The sequence below is a fragment of the Enoplosus armatus genome, chromosome 13, assembly GCF_043641665.1.
Source record: "Enoplosus armatus isolate fEnoArm2 chromosome 13, fEnoArm2.hap1, whole genome shotgun sequence".
NCBI lineage: Eukaryota > Metazoa > Chordata > Actinopteri > Centrarchiformes > Enoplosidae > Enoplosus > Enoplosus armatus.
Genome location: NC_092192.1, coordinates 4,666,841 through 4,692,703, shown reverse-complemented (window position 1 = coordinate 4,692,703; position 25,863 = coordinate 4,666,841). Strand labels below are relative to the sequence as shown.

General features: G+C 40.6%; 1 protein-coding gene across 1 annotated transcript; it reads left to right on the top strand.

Annotated features, from left to right (window-relative positions):
• Positions 1-3,228: 3,228 nt before the first annotated feature.
• Positions 3,229-23,245, top strand: tlcd3a (TLC domain containing 3A). Its single transcript, XM_070917864.1, has 5 exons — positions 3,229-3,350; positions 11,089-11,175; positions 14,623-14,842; positions 20,209-20,304; positions 22,905-23,245. The coding sequence occupies exons 1-5, from the start codon at positions 3,229-3,231 to the stop codon at positions 23,208-23,210; spliced, it is 831 nt and encodes a 276-aa protein (XP_070773965.1). The 3' UTR covers positions 23,211-23,245.
• Positions 23,246-25,863: the final 2,618 nt, after the last annotated feature.

Below are 25,863 nucleotides of genomic sequence, written 5' to 3'. Positions count from 1 at the left end.
TGTTATCTGTGTGTCATCGTAATATAAATGATATCCTGTATTTTATATACACGTATAAATAAAAAGCAAATGTCCAATGATTGACCCTTGTGGGACTCCCGAGAAAAATTACATACAAACACAGATGCTCCTGTCTTTCACATAAGAAGAAACCCTGTCATGAAAAGGCTGATCTCTGTGATTAATAATACCATGATCAGCTGTGTCAAAGGCAGCAGTGAGACCAAGAAAAACTAAAACGGAAATTCTCTGTACATCAGTGTTGATGTGACTTACATTTTGAGGGAAATGTAATTGCTGCCCGGGTTATGTTCAGTGGCAAGATTTCCTCCAGTTAACTAAGGGCTATGTTCTTGGACCACAAGCAAGTCATACCGAGGTGGCCAGAGTAGATGTTGGACATACAAAGCACAGGACCTTGACATCAGAGACTGCAGTGGTGGAAAGTAACAAAGTATATTTACTCAAGTACTGAACTCCACTCACTTTTTATCTAATTGTGTTAAACCTGACATCACATTTTTATAGGTTTATTAATGATTATGGCATGGTGTTAGGTTTAATTTTGGTGTACATATAAAGAAGTAGTAATGAATAAGGCTAGGAAGGCCCAGTCGACCTACCTCAGGACCTCTTTGGAGAATGTATAACCCTTGGGGACTTGTTTTCCCAAATAAAAGAGGCTAACTGGATTAATAAATGACTTAAAAAATGACTGATCAGAAGACTGGCAAGCACTGGAACAAATAAAGCGGGGTAGTCCAGGAGGTAAAGTCATCTTCACTGATATTACTCTCATAGATATAGTAAGGTATGTGTAAGGTATCTCTCAAAATCAGCTCTCATTTGGCTAACGTGAGGCATATAGTTAGCTTCAAACAGAGATGTGAAAGAACAGGTTATGGGTATTCCTAGATATTTGAAACCATCTTTTCACCACACCTTAAAAACCAATAAAAGAAGTCAGGACAAGGACTGCAACAGGGTGTCTGTAAAAGAATAGAATAGACCATGATGTAAAGAGTAACTGAACTCACATAAGGCATAAAACGGCGCAGTCGCCCTGTATGATTCCATGTTTCTTTACTCTTTAAATTGTTCTTAAATGATCTTTTCCTTCTGGATTTTCTTTCTCAGCTACTGCAGATCTAGCAGACACATGACTGCTTACGACTGCACTACATAAAGGATTGTGTTCCTTATTCCAATCACAGTGGAGTGGCAGCTGAAGTGCTCACTGCAAGAACAAAAGAACACTTACATCTTTGATGAACTAAGGTCAGGCCTTTACACAATCAGCCAAAGCATTTGAGAAACACTGATATGGCATCAGCACACCCTGAAACACTCTATAACAGTGTCTCTGCGCTCTGATGACCCTTGATTCACAAACGCAGCATTGCTCTCTACGCAGGAAACGAGAGTTAACTCTCCTCTCATGATTGTCACAATGGTAATAAGGAAACTCAAGGAATATTCATGGAGCAAATTCCACTGACGTAGATATTGGCACTGGTCCTTGTAGTTACTGTTATTTGAAAGTCATGGAAAATTTCAGAGCTTCAAGCCGGACACTAGAAACGTAGACTTCTCTAGTGTGGAAATTTAGACTTTGATACTGACTGCCTGAAGACTTAAATTTGGTTTGGTTTTTAAAATCTCTGTAATAAAGGCAGAGCTCTTATGCCACTGTTTGATCTGACTTTATGTAACAGGGGTTAATTTGCTCTTGACCATCTATATACAGTTTATAAGACCCCAGTCTTTATATTGCTGATAGTGGTAACAGCCAACAGTTTCTGCCTTGTGTTTCTATATTACAAGATTTTGCTATTAGACATGTAACATGTTTGAAATAAGCGTATGGCAGAGTTTTGGAGTGTTTGATTTGAAGATGTGACCTTGGGCTTTACGAAATTGTGACAGGCATTTCATACAGGTTTCTGACATTATATACACAATAGACAACAACAATGAATTGATTCACAGAGAAAATAATTGTCAGATTAATTAATTAGTGAAAAAAAAAAAGAATTGTTAGACGCAGCCTTGAAAAAAAACCCTCAGCAACTGGATGATGATGTTGCTCTGTGTCTGCTGGAGTAAGAAGGTAATTGTTTACTAGCATGTAAGGTGATTATTAAGCCTTGTATGTCAAGGCCGTTCTTCTGCACCCAAGTGGCCAACAAATGTATGTGCAATAATACATTTAAGAGGGACCCAACAAAATGAAGCTTTAAGATCTTTATCATTTCAGTCTTTATTGCTCTTACATTGTGCTTGTTTCTTAATAAATTTGAATCAAATCCAATTACCACAGAGTAAATAATGTACTGCAAACCTGGCACCAAGAAGTATGCCAAGTTATAAGTACCAATTGGTTTCTGGAGTTCAAGGCAAAATATAATTAAGCTGCCATGTGCTGTGTGCATGTATTTGATTGGTACATGAAGTGTACACACACAATACACAGAGAGAGGGAGGATGCACACATAATGTTGGTGTCTGTGTCTGCTGGATGTGTAAATAGGACACATTGGCCATAAGAACATTATTCTTCATAATGAGTAAGTTTACTTTTGGTACTTTAAGTATATTTTGATGCTAATACTTTTGTACTTTTATTGTAACTGAGTATTTCTACACTATGGTATTACTAGTACTTCTTCCACCACTGAAGGGCATGGGTGCAAATGAGTGCTGGACTAACTATTGAGTGATTAATATAACAGATTACTTTGTGTACATGAGGTAAGTGGTTATGTACAGTACATGCATGTATACATGTCTTGTTGTGCAAGTTAACCAGAAAATAAAACCCCATCACTTAGAATAACACAAACAGTTTATTATCAAGTTGTCAATCTTTTAGTAAGTGAGCTGAATAAAATTTGACCTTCAAAATAAAAGCGAAAATTGTGTATTACAATCCCCCCTTGCTGCGTGAACCCTCTCACCGGAAGTACCACCTTTATTCCGGCGCCGGGTCAGGACTTTTATTTTGACAGTCGCCCTAGAAAGTTCCGTGTGTTTCCTCGCCTTTAGCTCGACAGTGGTGCTGCTGCTGAGCCTCAGCAGTGTGTGTGTGTGGATGGTGGACGGTTCCCGGTGAAAAACACCGACCCCCCGGCCTCTTGAAAATGCCTCACCACCGCGTGTAAACGGGCGAAACTCGCGGAGGGGAGAGAGTCAGGTCTCCAGGCAGGTTTAGAGGAAAATACAGACAGGATGTTGCAAGTTTTAGCTTGTGGCGCCGTAGTTTTCCCCGGTCTCTTCTTCGCCTTCAGGAGAATCCTGCCGTGTGTGTTCAAACACTGGAGCGATGCCGACGTGGTGCTGGTCAGCGAGAGGTAAACTAGCTAAATTCATCCCTTTACACAGCATAAGATGACAAAATAACACCTAATACTGAGCTTATTTATATCATTTGACCTTGCTTACTGGCTTGAAGCTAGTAACGGCTCTCGCTCATTCAGTTAGCTTCTGTGCTGTTGTGTTAATTTTTTTTTTTTTTTTTTTTTTAAGGTATTACGATGACTATTACTTATATTGCATCTATTTATTTCCTGCAATGTATGTCTTAGTGCTTTAAATGTTGTTTTTATTATGACAAAAAGGGCACAGTAATCCAAAGAATCATTACAAGGATGATTTTGCAAATGGCACAGCAAAACTATGGGTCTCTGTAGGAATATAGAAATGCTACAGTGATACCATTGAAGACTGATAAATACCATAGCACTAGGGCACATTGAATCTAGATAGACATGTTATTAGACGTTTAGTTTCATCTGTGTGTCATTGGAAGAAATAATATACCTATATAATCAAAAGTTCTACTAACACGCATGCTTTAATGGTGATTCACATCCAATAATCTACACATTTAGGTTAGATGGGACCAAACCTGAGCTGGATCCGTATACATTTGCTAACAAACATACTACATCATCACATCTGCAGCCTCTTCAGCAACTTAACATCCCATGGGCACTGAGTAGTAATAATTGATATAGTTTGTGTATGTATGTGTGTGTGGGTCAGTGTGACTTGCTCACATGTGCACAGCTCAGTTCAATGCTCATTTGTACGCTGTCACTCTTGCTAATCCTCTTCTGAGCTCTGGTCCGGGCCGACTGCTGAGTTAGCTATGCACTGGAAAACACTGAACCCTACTCCCGAATAATGCTTCTACTAATTCACTAATGCTCATCTAACGTAAAGTGTTGTTCTTACAAGCGTCCCTGCCTCAGGGGATGTCACACTGCTTCTTCACCACTAAACCGGCCTCTAAACTCCACTGTATCTATTCTGCCTCACAGGTCCCAAGCTTGGATCATGCTAGCGTCTTTGATTTTGGTGGAACAGTTTCAGCAGATTCACCCGGTTTCACGTTCACTAAAAAATCATCACGTTTTATAAAGTGTTTGAAGAAATAAATAAGGTTACTGTGACAAACCTTTACACAACTGTAAGATGTCCATTTATCATTCTCTTTTACTAAGATACCAATCACGTAGCACAGATTTGATTTGTTTGTGAGTTAAAGGGATACTGATGTTGTGTAAGCCAAGCTCCTAAATCAATGGATCCTACAATTCCCACAATGCAAAGTGATAGCATCCCTTGCTAAACCCTCTCTACATTTTCTTTTAAGCTCCACATTTCCAGTTTGTACTGCCGGCTTTCTGTAGAAAAATTCCCAAAGTCGCACAAATTTGACCGCTGGACCCAAACAGCCAATGCACCAATTATACATTAGCTGTAAGCTAGCTACCGATGGAGTGTGCCTGTGTGTGTGTTTGTGTTCAACTCAGCAGCTGCAACTTTGGTTCATTCTGTTATTTCCCTCCGGTCTCCCCTTTTTCCTTTTGTCTCTGTGCGTTTATGAGGCAGATTAATAAAGCCCTGAGATTAGTCCAGATATTTTGCTCAAGTTGAAACCTTCTCAACTCACGCATCTTTGCATCAATTCATGCCACTCAGTGAGAATTCGCCTATTGAGATTCACTTTCACAGGCTGAGTAGTATAATAAGTAAACTGTTCTACATGTGTGAAATTGGTGGAATGCCCTTTTAATTTGATGCACTCAAAGGGAGGGGTCTGCATTTGCTTCTTACAGTCTATTTGTTCTATTAAACTCCAAGTCTATTTGGATATGTTGCTGCCCTGCACACTGTGACCAGAGTCACTGATGTGAATCAGCTTCTATTATCTACTTCGCACTTTTTCCCCACAAACACTGTGTTCACATCATATTGGATTTATCGCTATGAGGGACACACACAGGATGTTTTCAAAAGCTCCTGTAGTTTCTGTTTGGAGTTTATCATCAGCTAAGGTTGTGCTGATATGCAGTGTCATGGTGTGCTGTGTCCGTGCTGTAACTTGTGAAGTGAAGTGGAGATTATTTCATCAATATTACAAATGATAAATAACATCATGACCATTAGTTACAACTGACAATGTCATGAATAAGAGGTGAGAATAATCCTCAGTCAGTGCAGAAAATGAATACACAAATAGTTGCAGAGCAAAGAAAGCCTTTCCTCCTTATTTGTAACTGGTTTGTGCTTCACTAGAAAGGATGGTGAACTGTGAGACAAACAAAACAAAATTGTTAAAAGGATAAATAATAGGGAGACGACTTTGCTATTCTTAACACTCAAACGGTAATTGAAACAACAATGACTACAAACGACAGTTAAGAACAATGACTGAAAACGACGATGAAGAACAACAAAAGGGAAAGAAAGTATGTATGCTACATAAACTCATGTATGTCAGTATTCACACATTTTACCTTTAAAATCAAAAGCTTTAAAATCAGTTAATGTTTTTAACACTGATAGCAGGGTATTCCAAATCTCTGGGCCTTTTCAAAAGGCCATGGTTTTTGGGTTAGTCATCTGCAGGACTGCAACTAGCTGTTATTTCCATTACAGATTGATCTGATTTTTTCGATAAAGTGTTTGGTCTAAATAACAACAATCACAATATGCCTTAAACCCAATGTCACTTCTTCAAAGTGCTTTTTTCTGTGCAGCCAAAAACTCAAATATTCAGTTTGCTATCTGATGAAATAAAGAAAAGCAGCAAATTCTCAAAATTGAGAAGCTGGAATCAGGTAAAATTTGGCCTTTGTCCTTGAAAAATTGCTTAATTGAATGTCAAAATAGTTGCTTATTCATTTTTAATGATTAATTGAGTAATTGCTTCCGCTCAAATCATCCAGTTGCCATTTTAGGACATCTCAGACTATCAGCCCGGAGCTGTACTTTGCACTCAAGTATCATCCTCAGTATCAGCTGGGTCTGCCACACAGGGAGAACTTCCCTCTATGTGTGTAATATGTCTGGAAAAGAGAGAAGTGGGTAATAAGTGTCAGCAGTTATAACCATCATGACTGAACTGACAAAAAGGTGTAATAGCACTGACCACACTACTTGATTGACAGGTGATCTTTAAGAAGAAGGGCAGTGCTGAACTACACTGCAGCAATCAGAGTTCAGCAGCAAAAATGCAAATACAAAATCAACTGGAAGGATCTCTTATAGTACCAGGTGAAAACTTAGCCTACTTTAAAGAAAAATGTTCGATTTTTCAAGGGATCATAATGCTCAACATCGCCCGGCACACACAACAGCTCTTAATCTAAGAACTTATAGATTTTATGCATGTGCTGCCTCTACTACACAGTCTAATCGTACAGTAGGTCTCAAATGACCACCAACCAAGCGCCTGAAGTTGACATAAATCTCCATTACTTCAAGAACACTGTAAATTAGATGTTAACGCTTTATTGTAAGTCAATAAATATATATGATGTGTACTACATATTATGCCCTCACCATATAAAAAAGGGTTGGACAAAGTACACCTGACAATATGAATCTGAATCGGCTTTATTGGACAAGTATGTGTACACATACAAGGAGTTTGACTCTGGTTTTTCTTTCCACTTACACATAAATAGACATTCAGCTAAAAACAAGGACTATGGTGGAGTCCAGTACAATAACACATTAACCTAAAGCCTTAAAAATGACCAACACCTCTGAAAATCTGAAAACAGTATGTTTGTCAGAGGTCATATTTATCATAGGGATTATATAGTGGTGCTGTAAGTTAAATGAGGGAAGTGTCTTTTTAATAATCAATTAAAAAATGTATGCCTTTTGCCTTATGATGACCACTGACTAGAGGCCACCTTACCCACCTTTAGGGCTGCTACTAATTATTGGTTCATCTATCGAATTTGATTTATCGTTTTAATCTAAAAAGTCAGGAAGCCGGAACCAGTTGGTATTTGAACAATGAATTGATTCGCGAAAGTATCAAGATGATTTTCTGTTGATTGCTTCATTGATTAAGTGTTTATTTATGACTACTGGTTAAGGAACAATACAGTTCGTGATTGTCGTTGCATCCATTTGTGTGATTGAGGGGTCGTGATGGGGAAAGAGGTCCTTCTCGCCATGAAATGCACTTTACCCTGTTTGCTTTTTTTTGCCTCTGCTGTCACTTTTTCTTTCGCTCTGCTGCAGCGCCAATGGAACTACAGATTACGTAGCCCATTTACTGGAGGAGCAAAAAAAAAGAAAAAACCCCACCTCTCCTGACTGTCAGACACTGTGTGTGTGACAGAACATGAAAGAGCAAGTGGTCCGTGTATAACGAAACAGTCAGATGGAAGACTTGGTTGTATTGAAAGGGAAGCTGAGGTTGTTCACTGGCCTGACACAGCAGGAAAGAAAAGACAACATTGCCGAACAAGGCAGCAAAGCATTCTTCCCTTTTTCCCCTCCGCACGCTCCTCACCCCGTCAACCTCAACCTTTCATCAGCAGAGAGAGAGGGGGTTATTGGCGGACACACAATGAACGGGCTGTGCAAAATCTGGGTCTTGTGATGGAGTATGCGACCATACAGCCCTAGAAGGCGGCGAGGCGTGGGGATAAAATGTGTGTGTGATGGGGGGGGTAGAGTTCGTAGGGGAAGGAGAGAGAGAGGCCAGTTAGTCTTTTCCAGCTCAGGCCTGTCGTTTTGTCGTTGCCCATCACGTGGCCTTCGTTGCCTTGCCGATGCCGGTGTCATGGCCGCATTCCCATGGAGATTGGTGTGAGGTGGCAGCAGGTTCAAGCAGGAAACCACACAAATACGCTCTTTGTTTCTCAATCTTGCCATTTGCAACACACTATAACTCGTTAAGAAAGAGAAAGAAAGCAGTCTTTATGGCCTTGTAAAACTACTCATTATTTACAACAGGACTAAAAGTCTTAAGCTTTTCTCGCACTATGGGGAATTCAAGAGACCTCTCGGTTCCTTTTAACTGAGACCTGAGTCGGGCTGCGTCCAAATGATATTCACTCTTATCAGATCTCTGAAGGGTCTAGTTGTATTGGGTAGGGTTATAGGGCTTTGGGACAATATGTCCAGTACCCGAGTGGATCCATGGGGGATTTGCTATCAGCTCCGATCACGTGGTGGGTCAGAGAGTGAGTGTCACAGTGGGTATTGTGAAGTGCTGGTAAAATGACAATGTTTTGCTGCTCTTTTTGACTTCAGATTCCCGTTGCCAGCGTTGGTGTTCGAACTATTTGGGTCTGTTTGGGTCGACTGTATTTTGAATCATGTTTAACTATTCTCTGGTCTATTTCGGATCGAGTGTCTTACGGGCCCATTTTAGATCAGATATCTTTCTTTTGAAGAATAATTTATGCTTGTCAGCTTCAGACCAAAATTTTGGATCCATGAACCCCACACAAGAAAATTACTGGACTAACAAACAGAATACTGACAATTTTGCTATTTTCAGATCCTCACAGTAGAGGAGCTAGAAATGTAAATTTTTGTCCTTAGGGTAGCCGTAGAAGAAAGACCATGTGGCCAGTAAAATCAAAAGGGTTTATCCCCTTGGGAGCATGAATGCGCTCAGCGAATCTCATGGCAATCTGTTTGTTTTATCATGAGATATCACGTGTGCACTGTTGAGCAAACTAACTTGAGCTATAGGAAAGAATCTGGAGTTACCAAAATAGAAAGGGTTCATCCTCTAGGGAGCATAAACTGGCCAATCTGGACATAAGATTTAGCTACTTCTTGTGTATTCGGTTATTCGTTTTTCTGGCCTGATGATCCTTTTTCTATTTGGGAAAAGTGTAGCTCCATGAGTGCAGTCCTATAGGGGTATTTATGCAAATATGATTTATTTCTGGTGGTAAAATGAATGAATAGTCTTCAGCTCAAATCTGTTTAGTACGGTCCTAGGACAGTATTAATCCTAGACAAGGCCTACAAATCACAGGGAACTGTGTAAATTCAAAATTAGTTTTCTTTCCAGCCCACACAAGCCTCTCATCTGTAATGAGCGAGGGCTGAGTAATTGCTGCACTGGATGCAATTTCACAAGGTAACCTGTGTTTGTCTGCATTCGTTGCTGTAGGTGGTGACGAGTAGGAGGTGATGTAAACCAGACCCACAAGGTGCTAAGGAAAGTTGAAACATTTAAACGCAGCGGTGTGTTGAAGGGACGACTGTCTCTTATGGCTGCAGTGAGTGTCGGGGAATGAATTACATGTTTTCTGATTTCAAAGCAGCTTACTGTCAGTGCTGCCAAGTTGGAGAACAGCCAGGGAGAGAGCTTGTCTGAGCAAAAGCGGCCATTCATAGTTTGAACAAATTGGTGATATAATCCAACGTCCTGTTTTTAAAATGGCCAAAAATTAACTCTTTTCAATCATTAGGGGGAAAAAAAATGAACATTCATCAAGTTTTTTTCACTGCAGCCACAGAACATCACAGTCAGTGAGGCTTTTTCATGAAGTTACTATTTAGCAGTTCATGATTTGCAAGTATACTCTCAAGATAGGTGCAACGCCTATGAATGATATGTATGCCTTACGCCTCCTCACACTGACACACTTCAAATAGAGATCTACTAAGTTCTCCTATGTCACAGGTCTGTTTATAGATGAGGAAAGTCGAGGCCAAGCACTGCTAATCCCGTGATGGTACACTGAACTTGTAGGTGGTGACTGGTGTAGTAGTTCACCTGAAGGGACACTTTCTAAAAACGTACCACCAACTGTCACCCTGCTTTTCAATGTTGATAACCCTGAGGAAAGTTTGATGAACCTGTGTTTCAGTGGAAGGTTTCAGTATGCTACGCTGGTCTGGAGATCAGAGATAAAACACGAAATTGATTTCCAGAAAGTGTCATAGTTGTAATTTATAGATCAAGGGTTTATCCAGTTGAGGAATACCCAACGTTTACTCCCATGGCAAGACAAAAATCTAATATTGCATTCTGTTTTCTGAGGTTATTCGCATTTGTGTCAAGAGCAAGTGGAGTCCTGCTTAACACCAAGTAACACCAGTGTTATAAACATTGATGCCGAAAGGTCAGGCCTACAGTATGTTACAGAACTGAACCAATTACACTGCTCCAATGCTAATGAAAACAAATACTGCCTACAAAACCACAATACATTAGTACCCTTATAATTAAAGCAGAGATGATAACATAAAAATATACTCCACAGCCATACTAGCAGCTCTGTGAGGCTGTACTTATTTTAGGCACGATGGTGCTACGAACCACATGCTATTGTCAGCATGCTAACATGCTCACAAAGACAATGCTAACGTGATATTTAGCAAGCATAATCTTTACCATGTTCGCCATTTTAGTTTAGCGTGTTAGCATGACAACATTTGCTAATGAGCACTCAACACAGGTGCACCTGAGGCTGATGGGAATGTCACCAGTGATCTGATGATGGTGCTAGAAAAATTTAAAAAATGAAAGTTATTATAATTCACCCTGTGGGGAACATGAATGTCTGTACGAATTTCATTACAATCCATTCAGTATTTGTTGCGACATTTCAGTCTAGACCAAAGTGGTGGACCGACAGATCAGCGCTGCTATGGCTAGCATGGCTAAAAACATGAGACAAAAATATCTTAATTTTATTTTACATGCTGTAACCGCCCCGAGTGTGATTAATGAATGTTCAGGAATGTTTGGCTCACTTTATATGACCTTTCTCTATTAATGTTTTTATGTGTCTGTCTCTTTCTCAGAGTGGTGTCCTCCATCCATGCCATCATGGCAACCACGGCAGGAGTCATCGTTGTGTCATCATGCCGGGGCAACGTCATTAACGACAGGTTAGACTTCATGTCATTAATCCTCTTAATGTGCTTGCTATTGGTAACCGATACACCTCTAAATCCCCTGATTTCCCACTCAATCATTACACTTTCTTACCTGCACCTATCAAGGCCATGTCAGCAGGTTGAGTTTAGTGAAAGATAAAAAAATGTTATGTTTTGGAGGTTAGGGGCAAGAATTGGGGAGGGACTTCCCTCTCAGTCTGTAACTACAGTTGGATCCATAAGACCAAAGACTCACTCCTCACACTAAAGACGCAACAGGATGCCGTTCATTGACGTGGGGAAGTTGAGGAATTTATGCAACTGTCCTCTGACACGTGGTAGCAACAGCCTGGCGAGTTGCATAGTTGTTTTCCACTGCACTCAACTACAAAAAAAAGTAAAAGTACTTCAAACAAAATGGAAGAAAAGCTGATTGTCACGGTCAATGTCTTCCCAATTCTGTATGATATAGCTTTAACAAGCAAGCTAGACTTGGATTGTGGCAACGAGAAAATAACCCAATCTAGGTATGTAAAATTACGCGCTCAGCACACACATGTGCAAGCTTCAGGCTCACGAGGGACAAGAAACTCCCTGCCTCTTTGTATCTGTATGTGTGAACGCACTGTTACGATCACATTATGCTGCTTCATCACAGTTCAGTTCATTGACAAAACATGATATGTTTCTTTTAAAAAACCTCTCTGCTTTTTCCTCTTGGAGAACTACTTAGAGATGGCCCTGCTCACCCACACTACATTGGTTTATTAGTGTATTTGCTACTGCACTTTCTGGGGAGAATTTGAATAAAAACAAAATGTTAAGACACCAGTTTTCTTGTATATTTGCCCCAGTGTTTCTAGCAGCCTAGTCTCTACAGCATAATGGCTTCCACTAGGGTGGAAATAAGTGTAATCGGTGTGCCTACAATAGGATGTACAGTTGTACCGCCCTGTTATATCTGAACTAGAGAGTTTGCTACTATGTAAAAATATGTTTTCCTTCATATTCTTTTCAAGGACAGTCAACCCTACCATTATCCAACTAGCTGCTTTCATCCAAGCCCCGCCTCCACATCAGCCACCTGGCAGCAAGCTAGTGTTAGCATAGCATTAGCCTGACCGTGCAGTTTAGGAAAGTGTGACGCTAAGCTAATGCTAGCCCATTAATCCTACTGAGTCAGTGGCCAGACCGGGGCATGCCCAGTTTCAGGCTGCTAATCTCGGCCGCCCCTCCCCTTCACCCACAGGGCTTAATTCCTCCACAACGCTGCTCAGTTCTGCTGTCCTGTGACGTGCGCAAGGCCTGCAGCTTATCAGACACATGCTCCAGAGTCAGAACCATGAATACTCTAATACTCCATCACAATCTGTCACTTTATTTAGCCTTCATTGCCTCGGTTGCAGCAACTTTTGCAAGGTTTTGCAGTGGAAAAGCCTCCAATACTGGGGTAACCGTAACAGCTGAGAGAGTAGGCTCCATCCTGACACTTTAACACACAATATGTTGAGTGTGTTAACATGGGGCATGTTACACTCCATGCTAACACAAGAATGATTTTGGTGTCCGTGTTCTCATCATCACATAATTTATTTTTTAATCGGCCTGAACGCCTCATGGTTTGAATTTGCGTCATTGGCTGCATTTTAGCGTTGTTGCCATGTTTCCAGATATTAGCAATTGGCTTTGGTGAGTACAATGTCATTTTAACCAATAGAAATGATACCTAAAGCTACCAAAGAAAAAAGCTGGAATTATCCCTTAAATAGTGCAACCTCACAAACCCTGGAGAAACTACTCACTAATGCACGAGTGTATAGGAATTCGTGTTTGTTTGTATGTACGTATATTTATATGGGGAAGACTACAATGTTTCTCTGTCTTTGCTTACAAAAACAGTTCATCTGCCCTTAATACAGCAAATATATAAACCACAGAGTTGACTCACGCAGCCTTCATCCTACCCTGAGCTGTTTGTTGTGCCTTACTGCTCTTAATCTCCATTCACTGACCTTAAGAGCTGAAGAAGCCAGTCAGAGGTCAGAGGTCAGCTCTGCCCTGCAGCTTTACTCCATTCTGTCCACATAATTAACCATCACTGTAATCGGTGCTCATTAGAGTACTGCAGCCATCCAAGTTGTTTATTATACTGTACTTACATAAGCCTGCCTTAAAACCTTCGCATGCTTGGGTAAGAGAGGCAAAGCATATAGGTTAAACAGTGTCGGTGTGTTTGCGACTAAAGGTCATTCAGTTTACCATCTACTGGCACTGTTTACTGTGATAATACTACTTAATCATTAAGCCTAACCCATCATTGACTGTGAGATGGCCTATTTGGCCACATTGTGTAAGAGTGATTTTAGTAGGCATGTATGATTCTGGACAAAATGAGAAAAACACATTTTCTCACTCAAAATTGAGATTTTTTTTTTTACATGGTTGTTGATGATAACAGTTTTTAAACTAAAATAAAAAATGTATTGCAATCCATATTGTCTCCATGCAGACCGAACAAACAATATGACCGTTACTGGTGAAGGTATCGTAAACAGAGAGTTTATATGCAACTACATGGAACACTCAATTTAAGAATAATCCAATAATAATCCTCTTGTTTGTTCTTCAGAACACCTTTTCATAAATATTTCCTGTTAGTTAAAAATAGATTAAAAAAAGTGTACCTAATCCACTGCTCACCTGTAGCCAGATGTAGCCTATGCCCCAAAAGACTGAAGCCTAGTCCCTTTATGAAGAGAGATTTTTTTCATAATAGATGATCCCTTGTTACGCAAACCAGTTTTTCCACCTCCAAACTCCAGCAGGTTAGTGCCTGCTACAGTTCTGTGGGATCCTCGAGGAAAACACAGCTGGTAACCACAGGCTGTTCATGACAACAACACAACATCAAAACAGCTGCAGGACGGCTTTGAGTAGCATTTGTCTAGTTTAGCATTTAGCATAGTGTTGACCACAGCCATGAGTCACAGCCTCTGTAGTCTAAAGTGGAGTGGTCTTTCCTATGTTTTGTATGTTAAGTTTTCCTGCCTGGATTACCTTTTTTTGTGACGTTTCAAGTAGTACTGCAAATTTGCGGTGTTACTTCTGACTCCACACAGCAGATTTCTCAACTTCTCTACAGTAACAACCACAGTGTTTTAGTCAGAGCACATCGCAGTCCAGTGTCCTCGATTCGTACAAATTTTGTTGTCCCCAAAAAGCCTTTTCTTTCGCTGCATTTTATTTCTTTACTCTTTTAATTTACACCGATGTCCTGCCCATCTCTTCTTCAATCTGTTGATACAGCTTTTGGAGAATTTTGGTAGCACTTGGTTTGATGCATTGGATCTCTTTGCTAATGCAAACATGGCAAAATCATTGTCACATGAAAATGAGATAGAAGCATGAATTGATATAGAAATCTTAATATTTACATGTATTTTGTTTGTTTTTCCTCAGGCACTGGCTGGCCACCTATTTTGTCATCTGGTACGGTGTGCCCTACATGACATACGACATCTTCGCCATGTACCTCAGTCACTACTATCGCTTCCGCATCAAAGGGCACGAGGACTACAAGCAGCATTCGCTGAGGACCGTAAACTCCTTCGTCCGCAGAGAGTTCTTGCTGGTGTTGCATCACATCGCCCTGCTCACTATCCTGCTGCCTGTCACACTGGTGAGGAGGGGAGGGAGGAGTGGTGGGAAAAATCAGGGGGAGATTGAGGCAGCGTTGATGAGGTTGTGTTGTCAGTAGTCAAGGCCAATAATTAAGATCAAAACTGAATGTAATGCAGGCAGCACTGGTGGTGATGGATCACTCGCTTGCTGCTTTGGTTGCTGGTAGGAATCACTGTCCTGCAGTGCTGGTGCTAAAACGATTAGCATTACAGATCACAATCTTCATCTACAGTCTGGGATTACTGGCTGTTTACTACAACTGTCATGGATCTCATGGGGTTGTTCAATGAGTGACAGTGACACCAGTCACTGCTACATATTATTGCTACGGTAGAATAAATATATTTGAGTGTAATTTTGCTGTCTGAAGTTACCCGTGCACTTACTGTGTATATGTTAATAGTAAGTAAAACATTTGACTTATTTTCAGAATTTTAGAGCTGAAATGATTAGTCAATCATTAATTAGTTGATCAACAGAAATCTAATCTGTGACAGTTTTGATAATCATTTAATTGTTGAAGACATTTTTCACGTCAAATAAGAAAAATTCACACTTGAACTTTTCTTATTGACTAGGCTGCTGGAAATAAACTGGTGTCTTAACATTTTTAGTTTTCCATGATCATAAACTGAACGTCTTTGGGTTTTGCACTGATAGTCGGACCAAGCAAGGAATTTTTAGATGTCAACGTACGCTTTTGGAAATTGTAATGGCCATTATTCACTTTTTTCTAATGTTTTATAGACCAAATGAATACTCGATTAATCGAGGAAATCAGCCCTGAGTATAAGGATTATACAGGTGCTGTTCACATCGTACATTACATTACTCCTGACCATTTTTCAAAGCATATTGTAGGGATTTTAATGATTATTTATATGTTGTTTTCTAGCTTTCAGGAAGCCGTTGGTTTCTGTTTATTTCAGTATGCTTCAGAAATCAACTCCAAGTTGAAGCTCACTTCTCATAAGTAATAAGTCATGTGTTCTTTTAGTACTGTGCACTGCCAGTAATGCGTTATTAGTGTGTGCTGTAATGTAGTGCATTGTTTTCAAATCAATCCTTGAAGCTGCATTATCTCTTAATGATTGCTTAAGTGGCAACATAAAAAATAGAAATGATGCTCGCTGTCATGGATTATCTATCAAGTAATGTTCTCCGGAATCATCGGAAGTCAGGTTTCAAGCTGCACTGATGGACCTATAGGCTGTCTGTAATGTAGAGAAAAGGCAATATGTCTGAAAGTGTTTGGCAGTAATGTCAAATGTACATAATATGAAGTCCACTTGGTCCTTTACACAACCAGAACATTGAACCTTCAAACTGAACTGACTATACCGAATCCTCATAGTCACTGATCGAATCAAACGTCTCTCTTGAGCTTTCTTTTTTCATTCTTCACACGTTACTTTTCGTATCTGCGACGCTGTGAATGCTTTCGAGGAAAGATCGTCTGAAAGCGTGAGCCGTGTTCATCTATGTTTGAACTCCTCTCTAGGACAGCAGACTTTTCACCTGGCCTTCCAGCCTTAACGTCCTTGGATTACACTGATGAGCCAGTATGCATTTTATGAGTAAATCCCTGTACTTAAAAACTGAAGTGTTGGTCAGACTCAGTTTATGAAGTAAGTGGAATACCTCACTGATTGACTGCGTGGTGTATGGGAGGAAATGGTACAGTCCAACTTGGTCACTTCAAAGGAATAACAAGTGTTCAGGCCCTCAAGGGAGTAAATTGCAGGAAGGGAAAGAGAACAGTAAGCCAGTAATTATTGATTACTTTCTTTGAACAAATGGCAGCAAATTATTCTTTATTGTTTTCTTTTACGTCCTTGAATTGTAAGTTCTGTAAATGGACAGGAAGGCAGAATGAAAGGTGCAGGTTGTTTTCTGCTGAGATACAAGTGTTGGAGGAAAAATGGATTTCAATGTACATGAAAGCATCAAAGTGCGCGAAAAATATATAGTAAGTCAACATTTCTTGGAAAGAAGAGAAGAATGTCAAGAGAACAACAAGGAGTCTTTTGGCGTCCATGTTGCTGTTGCCTCGCACCTACGTTCTCACGACTCACCACTCGAACGCCATATCGCAACCACAAGCTCACCAGTTCCATTTGAAGGCTCCACTCCTTTGCAAGTAGTATCCCAGGTTAGCAGGCCAGGTGCAGTGGAAACCCGGCCCTTTGTTTGCTGTGGCAGTCGGTGGCAATATGAGATCACATTACCCTACATTATTCAGCCCCAGCTGTAGTCATCCTTTCTTTTCTTTAAACTCACCACCCCTCCCTCTGTTCCTCCTCTTGTTCCCTCACTCATCAGCTTTATGCCACTCTGGCTTGCCTGGCTAATGAGCTGGTGGAGTTATCCAGCAAGCCATTGACGTGCATTGACATGCAGGAGGAAGAAAAGGCCAAACCTTTAGGTGTAGTTGATGTCGATTTATTGATTACTGTTAACAATAGGCTTTTTTCCCACAGCTGATATTTTGCTGTCCTGTGAGAACGAAGTATCTTTAAAAAGTCAACTTTTCATGACCAGAAAAAACGTTTCCAGTTTTGTGACAATTAATTTTCCAGCTAATCCAAGGGAGTTTTTAAATAGTTTATTTAGCTTAAGAAGTAGGTGGAATTTCTCTGGAAATACTTGGTTTTGAATGGACAGGAAGGGTTTGAAAAATTGTAATCTAAAAGGTAACTAGTTAACGATTTAATCCATCAGATTGGTGTCTTATTAAGCAGAAACTGACCGATTAACATTACACACTGTTTTTTCGTCAATTCACAGTGTTTGCTGTAATTTACATTCACTCAGTCATCCAGGGCAGCCAACTCAATTTTAAATTCGGGAAAAAATAGAGAGCTTCGATCTTATCAGGGCTCTGCATTGGGAGATACTTTGATTTTAAGAATTGGAATTGGTATCAGGAAAACATTTGTATGTATTTGACCAAACGAATACGATTGCTGCCAAAACTTGTCATTCACAAGGTTTTTTGGGCTTTAGAGATCGGATGAGGAGCTCCAAGTGGAACCACGGCTCCTGAGCCAGTTGAGATGGGTAGGGCATCAGAACAGGATTCATTTCTGTTGGTATTCTGGGCATTTCCAAGTAGGAGGAGACCTCGAGGCAGATCTACAACACACTGGTCTGGAAATGACTCAGAATACCCCAGAAGGAGCTGGGGGAGAAGTGGGATATAAGTGGCAATAGGCACGTCTGGACTATTGTAATTAGTTTGCTGTCACCACAACCTGCTCAGCATATTTTAGCCCTATATTTACACAGGTTTTTCATGATGGTGTTGCATAAACATCTTGTCAAGATTGCTGGGTTTTTACAGGTGGTAAACCTTTTAGTTACCGGCTAACCAGAATTTACACACAGGCTAATGTATGTAGTAGAAAATTCAAATATATCCTTGGACAGATGGTAAGCATCAGACTCTAGCAACCACAAATAAACCTATTGTTCTCAGTGGCTGCAGGCAAACTAGAGGATTGAGTGGTGCATCCGAATAGTGTGTTGTGGCTCACAACTCAGGCCAGTTTTAGCACATTAACAGACTTTTTTTTTTACAATTATAGGCTTAAGACTGAAAACTGCCATAGTGGCCCTTTTTTTTTTGCCTCATACAGCGTCTCAAACATACATAGACAAAGGTAACACACGCCCATGGCAGGTGGGGACAGGGATGAGGTAGCCAGGTAGCTCGTTAGGCGTGGTGTAAAGTTCCCTTCTGTGGTCTCAGTCATTCTTTCATGGGCAGATGGCAAGGCCACATCTAGAGCCGCTCATGCTTTATTCATCACTAGCACACAGCAAGCTAGGCTACCAGACAGTGCTTGTCTTTTGTCTGGAGTCTCTTTATCCATCTAGACTGACTCACCTATTCTAGGATGGCTTCCCTAACCACACAGCACTGTGCCACTGGTCAATATTTGAAAGCTTCATTCATTACTTATGTACAGGACATCACTCCCTCCTCGGCCCTGGACAGCCTCTCGCTGCCATCTTGAAGTTGTGGTAGAATAATACATCTGCCTTTGTGGTTGTGGTATTGTACAAAAAACATAATCAGCTAAAGGTTTTTACTCAACAGCTTCTGGGTCTTAAATTGAATCCATCTAGGACTGAAACATTCTCAGTACGTCTGTGCATGTAGAGTACAGTACATACTTGTACTTTCATCCTGCTAAAGAGACTACCAAACCTTGGTTAGTATTTATTGGAAAATAAAGTGAAATATACATATGTACTTGTAGAGTTTCTAGCATGGAGCTCCGCCAACTTGTCAAGATTGGTGTTTCTCAAGATTGCGGTCACGGATCTTGAAACTCCAAAGTCTGCATTTCTAGACCACAATGCCTTCAAGCGACATAGTAACAAGGGACTTTTCATATTAAAAGCTCCCCAAAAATGAGGCTTAGCAATGCAGCCTTCTTTTGTCTGTGTTTGGAGGACTCAACTGGAGTCTCTATTGTGAACCGGTCTCTTATTTATTGGACTTCTCAGGCGATCCTCCTCAACTCATGAGGCTGGGAAATATCACACGACCACGCCAGGTTTACCAGGTATTTGTATTTTAGTGGTTACCAGTGACAAGTAAATACATCACCTTGAATTGGACCAGTAACAAAGCCACTGCAGAGTGTAGAGGATGTTGTCCCAGCAAAATATTGTTGGCTCTTGTCAGCAGCCTGGATATGGAGCAAAATAAATAGACATTATATGGATATATGTACAAGATACCATATATATGTGCTAGTTGTCCATCATGTGTTGAAGTGTAACATTAGAGCTCTTACTGTAAACTGAGGCGTCATGAAAGTTAACTCAACTTACCAGTGGTGTTTGCACTTTATTGACTGTTTGAGGGAAACTTCCTGGTGATGAATATGATGCGAACTTCCCGATTGAACCATACGTTTTGTTCTCTGTGAGGCTAGATGGTGTCATTTTGGGAGGAGGAGCAGGTTCAGCCTGGCTTTCAGGACCCCCACAGCCACCTCCTTAGTGGGCTGTTAAGGACCATCCCTCCCCTGCATTGGGACACAGCTGTTGACTGTTAGTAGGAGATGCGAATACTGGTCTCCGGTAATGAAGTCAAACCATTTTGGTACATAATATATTGGCTAACAGCACCTTCAGTCCAAATGTATCAGAATGAACCTTTAGAAAGACACACTAAAACCTTGTGGGTGACACACAACAATGATATCGTCCCATGTCTTTTGAAGCCTCTCTTAGCATATTTACAGCGAGACTGTTCCAGAAATTATCCTTGAATGTCAGCTGTGTTTTTTTTTCCATGGTCATGTTTGTTTGCTCAGTCTGCGTGCGCTCTGTTTGTCTGTTCTTCAGTTCTTCAGAAGGGACCAGGGGGATTTCTTCATCGGCTGCTTGTTTCTAACAGAGCTCAGCACGCCCTTCGTCTCCCTGGGGAAGATACTTATTCAGGTGAGACAGCACGTACGCATGTGCATTCACCAGACACAAGGAAGTCATACATCTGTCATTCAACATATGCTGTCCCTTATACCTACAATTCTCAAAGCCAAAGGTTTTGAGACTGTGTGGAGTAAACATTAAAGACTGGCCACCATTACTTTGTCAGACAGGTCAACTACCATTCATCCAAGTTGGGCAATCATTTGCTAAACAAGCACCGATTATCCAATCATAGCTTAGCAACAAGAGGCCTGTCAAGCTTTGGACTTCTCCACAGGCCAACTGGGGCTCTAATAAGAGTCATACTTAAAGTAGTATGAAGAGTTTTGAGGGAAGTGTCTTTTTCTAGCCTCTCCAAAGCTGAAAACACAAGAGCGGACGTGTAAGGAATAGATTTAACAGTGTGTCCGGCTAACTAGCTTTTTACCTATTTTGGGAATTTGGGAAAGTTTACACTCCAGCAAGCAAAACCTGTTATCCTGTGTTACATTTGCAAGACACATTTGACCTTGTTTGTCCAAGTATGTGAGCTGAGCAGCCACATAGGGTTATGCTAGAGCGACATGGTCTTAAATTTCTCCTAATCAGACTTATAGGACTAACAAGCTCTACACTGCAGAAACGAATGTTTTCCATGTCTCTGTCGTCAGCTGGCGAGTACGATGACTGTTTGCCTGGGACATAACCGCTTTAGCCTCAGTCTTGTTATTTCATGTATGTAACCATCAAGTACATATTTAAGACTGTTTACATTGTTCTCATTTTAAAACGAGTCAACTGGAAACTACAGCTACAGCTGATAAACATATCTCAAATAGGGGGATATATGCAGAATTCCTCTATAATTACATGAATGACTAGCAAAACAAGGAATTAAATTATTCATTTATGTATCTACCATTCTACTACTACTACAAATGTCTTGATTGAATGAGTTGAACCACATACATAGACACATAATCAGCCTAATCTGAGAAGGTCAGATTAGGGTTTGAAATGATTCGTTCATGATATAAAATAAAGCTTTGTAAGTATATTTTTTGAAACACAAAAAGGCTGTCAGCAATACTGTTGTCTGTCATCTCAGATTTATTTAAAGCTATCAAAGCACATTATGGCAGTTGAAATCATATTTCACACACACACATGTACATATAAGATGACTTTAAGACACCTAGCATGAATGCTATGACTCTCTGCCAGGGCAAAAGAAAGTCATTCATCCTTTTTGATGCATTCCTACTCAGGTGATGTGCTGTATCTTGCATCATCAAAACCCTGAGTATCTCCATTTCATTTGGGATGTAGCTTGTCACTGTACCATCAATAATTAAGGTGCATGGCTCACCAAAAAAAAAAACATCAGTCAGTAGCATTTGGATAAGAAGCCATGGTACTGTTTACCGTCCCGTCCACAGCAGTTAATGCCTTCATTAGTTCAACCCTACAGTGGGCATTACATCCTATTCTTTGACAAGCACACACACATGTGCTGTATACTCAGAGGCTGTGTGTTTTAGCAAAGCTGTTATCTAAGAATAGAAGAGCATTACTGTGTATCCCAGTGAAATCAGTGGACCGTGGGATTTCAGGTCTTTGCTGACATCTGGTGTCAGCGGACAAAAAGAGCAAAGCAAAGCTCTGCTGCGTCTCTCTGTCTTTAAAAACGCTGCCCTCCTTTGGACTAGATCAGCACTAACAGAAACTCTGCCAGACATTTTTACTGCTCTCAACAGCCGAGTTGATTCCTATTGATTTCTTTCCCACAGTCATTCACATCAAAGATAAGAAGAAGATCAGAGAATCACATTTTTGTTGTTTGGCATGAATTTATAAAGAAGGAAGAACAACCTACACGGTTAAAAGCCCAGGAATTTAGATCTCACCAAAGTCCAGTCTCATTCACAGAGAAAAATAAGCATGGGGTTTTTACTGAATTATTTATTTTTAAACAGATTAACAAAAAAAAAAAAGAAATTCACATTGAAACGTTGGACGTTTTGGCTTAAAGAAAATAACCTTCACAGCTTAAAGTCACTGTGAAACCGTAGTTGTGGCATCTTTATCTTCCGTAATGTGATTTATTTCCCAGTAGCCAATACGGAGCGATACAGAGCTGTAGTGGACTTTGGGCCTCCACCCACACCTCCTCAGCCCTGTTGGAGATCAGGAGATGGAGGAAATGAAACAGGGACTCAATAAATTAGACCACAGCCACGCTCTTTTAGAAATCCAAACACACACCTCTGACCTATGAAACTGCTCCACGACCTGCTGTGACCCACAAGTTAACGGTCAAAAATGGCTTTATATAATGGGTGGGTTAGCTAGTCACCCCAAGTCACATTTGATTGGAGAAAATATTGTATATGAGTCATCAAGAATATTTTAGTATTTTGACATAAAAATATGAGTATATAAATACAAAATATTTGGGTTTTTTTAAACATATATTTGACAGAAACCAAGAGATAACTGAACAATTAACACAAGGAAACAGAATTGGAAATTGGTAAATCTATTTTTTATTTCACTGTGTTTTTTAAGTGCTGCTTCAAAATCCTCTGTCTACCCCCCTCCCCCCCTTTTTTTTATGTCTCCCCCACCAGCTCAGCCTCCAGGACTGCTGGCTTCACAAGGCCAATGGCGGTATGGTACTGCTCACGTTCTTTATGTGCCGCATCGCCCTCTTCCCCTACATGTACTGGGTGTACGGCCACCACTACGGCATCCCGCTTTACAGCGTTCCCTTCCACCTGTCGCTGTCCACCAACCTGGGCAACTCGTGCATCCTGGCACCGCAGGTCTACTGGTTCGTCCTGCTTTGCCGAAAGGGCTACCGTCTGTACCGGCGTAGCCGTATGCCAGACTCGTCTCCTGCGGCCACTGTCACTGACAATTCTAAGGATGATTGATATCCAGTTCACGATTGCTCGCTCAAGCCGCACACTCAGCTACTAACGCAACTACTTCTGCAAAGGCACTAGTTTGACTTAACACATTTCAAACCCCACCATTGTACTGTAGTACACCAGGACTGCCTGCTCTTGTCCCACAACTCCTGGGCATTTTCCGCACACTTTAACTCCTCTGTTATAAATCTGCTGCCTAAGTGGACCTCTCCACCGATCCAATTCTACTACTGAAGTTTGATGATCTGGGTTTTTTTTGGGCGGGGGGTTTGGCTCTTGCCTGGATCTTGTTGAAGTGCTACACTGCATCTATCGACATTTACAACACTGAAGAAAGATCATGTTTGCTTCACTGAGAGTAAAACATGGAGTAAAAGCACCAGAAACTGAAGAAGAGCCTCCATGGAGAGACATTATCTTATCTCTTACTCCTACTGTGTTTACAGCCTCTGCTGATTTGGAAGGTCTGTTACAGTGTGTGTGTGTGTGTGTGAGAGTTGCTGTTACGACAGGTTGTATTTATTTTTATGGTTTTGCTGTAATGTGTCAGATAGTGGCGTTTCCTCTCCCATCCATTCACTAATCACACTGACGAGAAGGATTAGGAATAGTGGTGGGTGGGATGCAAATATCAGGCAGTATTAGCAGGAATAATTGTGAGGAATACATGTCACCTCATCCACATCCGAAAGCTAAAATCAGCTACATTCGCTAACACCCCGTTAATGTGATAGGTTCTGACTTTTCGCCTCTGTTCATTTTGTTTGTTGCTTCCCATTTTGTTTGCCAGTTTTCCACAGGCAAACTGATGTCATGTCATCATGGCATCAGTTTGCAAATCTGCAGCAACAATCCCACGTTCCTCACTGTAACATCCAGCACACTTTTAAGGCCCTGGCTCATTTGTTTCAAGAAGCCATCCCCTTCAACAGGGTGCTAGCTCTGTATGCATGGTGTATCCCCAGGAATTAATGCTGTTCTCGTGTTCTTGGGAATACTATTACTTCTGTTTTAACAAAGTTCAACGTTTTCAGGAGTTCAGTTTGGCAATATCGTCCAGTGTCAGAGTTGGAGAAGGGTTACAAAATTAAGTCATTTCTTTCATGAAATGCATCACATAAAACATGTCCATACTGGCTTTCTTTTATTTTAGGATGTTACTGCAAAGTTCGGTCAAGACCTCAAATGAATCACCTTTTAAAAAAATAAAAATAAAAAAAGTGCAACCAGGCTGTTCTCAATGTCTAAATAATGTAACGCAATGATAGGATAAGATGTGGCCCTCTGTCACATAATACACCAAAATGTTAGTACTTACTCCAAAGTGCAAGGATTGGCGAAATTCAGATTTTAAATTTCAGCCAGGTCTATATGGTTTGCATTTGTGAGGGTTTTTACCCTTTTAGTTTTCTTGCTACTGAATGATTCTTTTGAATCCACACTCTTTGTTGAGAAGACACAGGAGCATTGCAGCTGCCATAGAAACACTACGATGCTAACAGCTGATGTAGGGCACCTTGGGGACCACTGTCTTCGAGGGTCACGTATGGTCAAATGTCACGGCTGTTGGAGATTCGTTTTCTCCTTTAAAAAGTCACTCAGATCCGGGGGGGGGGGGGGGGCGCATGGTAATGCCTAATGTGGGACGAACTCAGGGCCAAGGTCAGAGCAATAAGCTGAGCAGTGGCTCGCCAGGGCAAACTTACACAGAGGATTTAAATTTCTGAGCAACCAGCCACAAAACACTAAGGATCTATAACATGACATCCAGGAACTGATTAGTTTCCCTGAGGCTTCAGAGATTTATATGCACTTGTGTATCAGCTGTTGCATTGAGCACTTCACACAGGGCTGTATATACGTCATGTTTTTAGAGATTCACATCATGTTTTAGTTTCATCACAAACAACACTTTTAAACCTGCATCTAGACATCATAATTAAACCTGAGAGGACCATTGTTTTTATTTTTTCGTGGGATTCACAGTTGCATAAATACATTTATCTTAAAGGCATTTATGAGGGAAAAGTCACATGAAGTCACACGCTTCACTTTGGATCTTGAGAGTATTTCTTCATATCAAAGAATAAATAGAGGATATTATTTTCAGAAGAATGCCGCGGGGTTAGTTTCACACGCAGTCCAGATCCTGAGGTTAATTTAACTCTTTGGATAATATTCTTGGTCATTCAAGCTTTATAGTGAACTAACTGATTAAGTATGCGTTAATGGCCTTTTTTATGTCCTGCAAGTTCAATCTATGCAAAAGAGGCTGCTGTGGTGCATGCATACAACACTAACGTCAAGTCATATCAGATTGATCCACGCCTCTGTATGTTGTGTTCTTTTCACATTTTTTTGGGACCATACGTTTTGTTTTTACTGTACATTTCTACTGGGACTCCACACCACAAATACATGGCCTCATGTTGCATTTCAGTTGAGTTGGAAGTTGAAAAGTCTTTGCCTGTCTTTCAAATTTACCTCACTGGTGCTTTGATTAATTCACATTCATGTAATGCTGAAAAAAAAAAAGAGTACATTGATTTTTATTAACAATTTTTGTAGCAAAAACCAACAAGTTTACAACTGCAGCTCAGTTGACAAATGTTTGTGTTTGGATACTGACTTGATAGGGCAGTCACTTTTTCCAAAA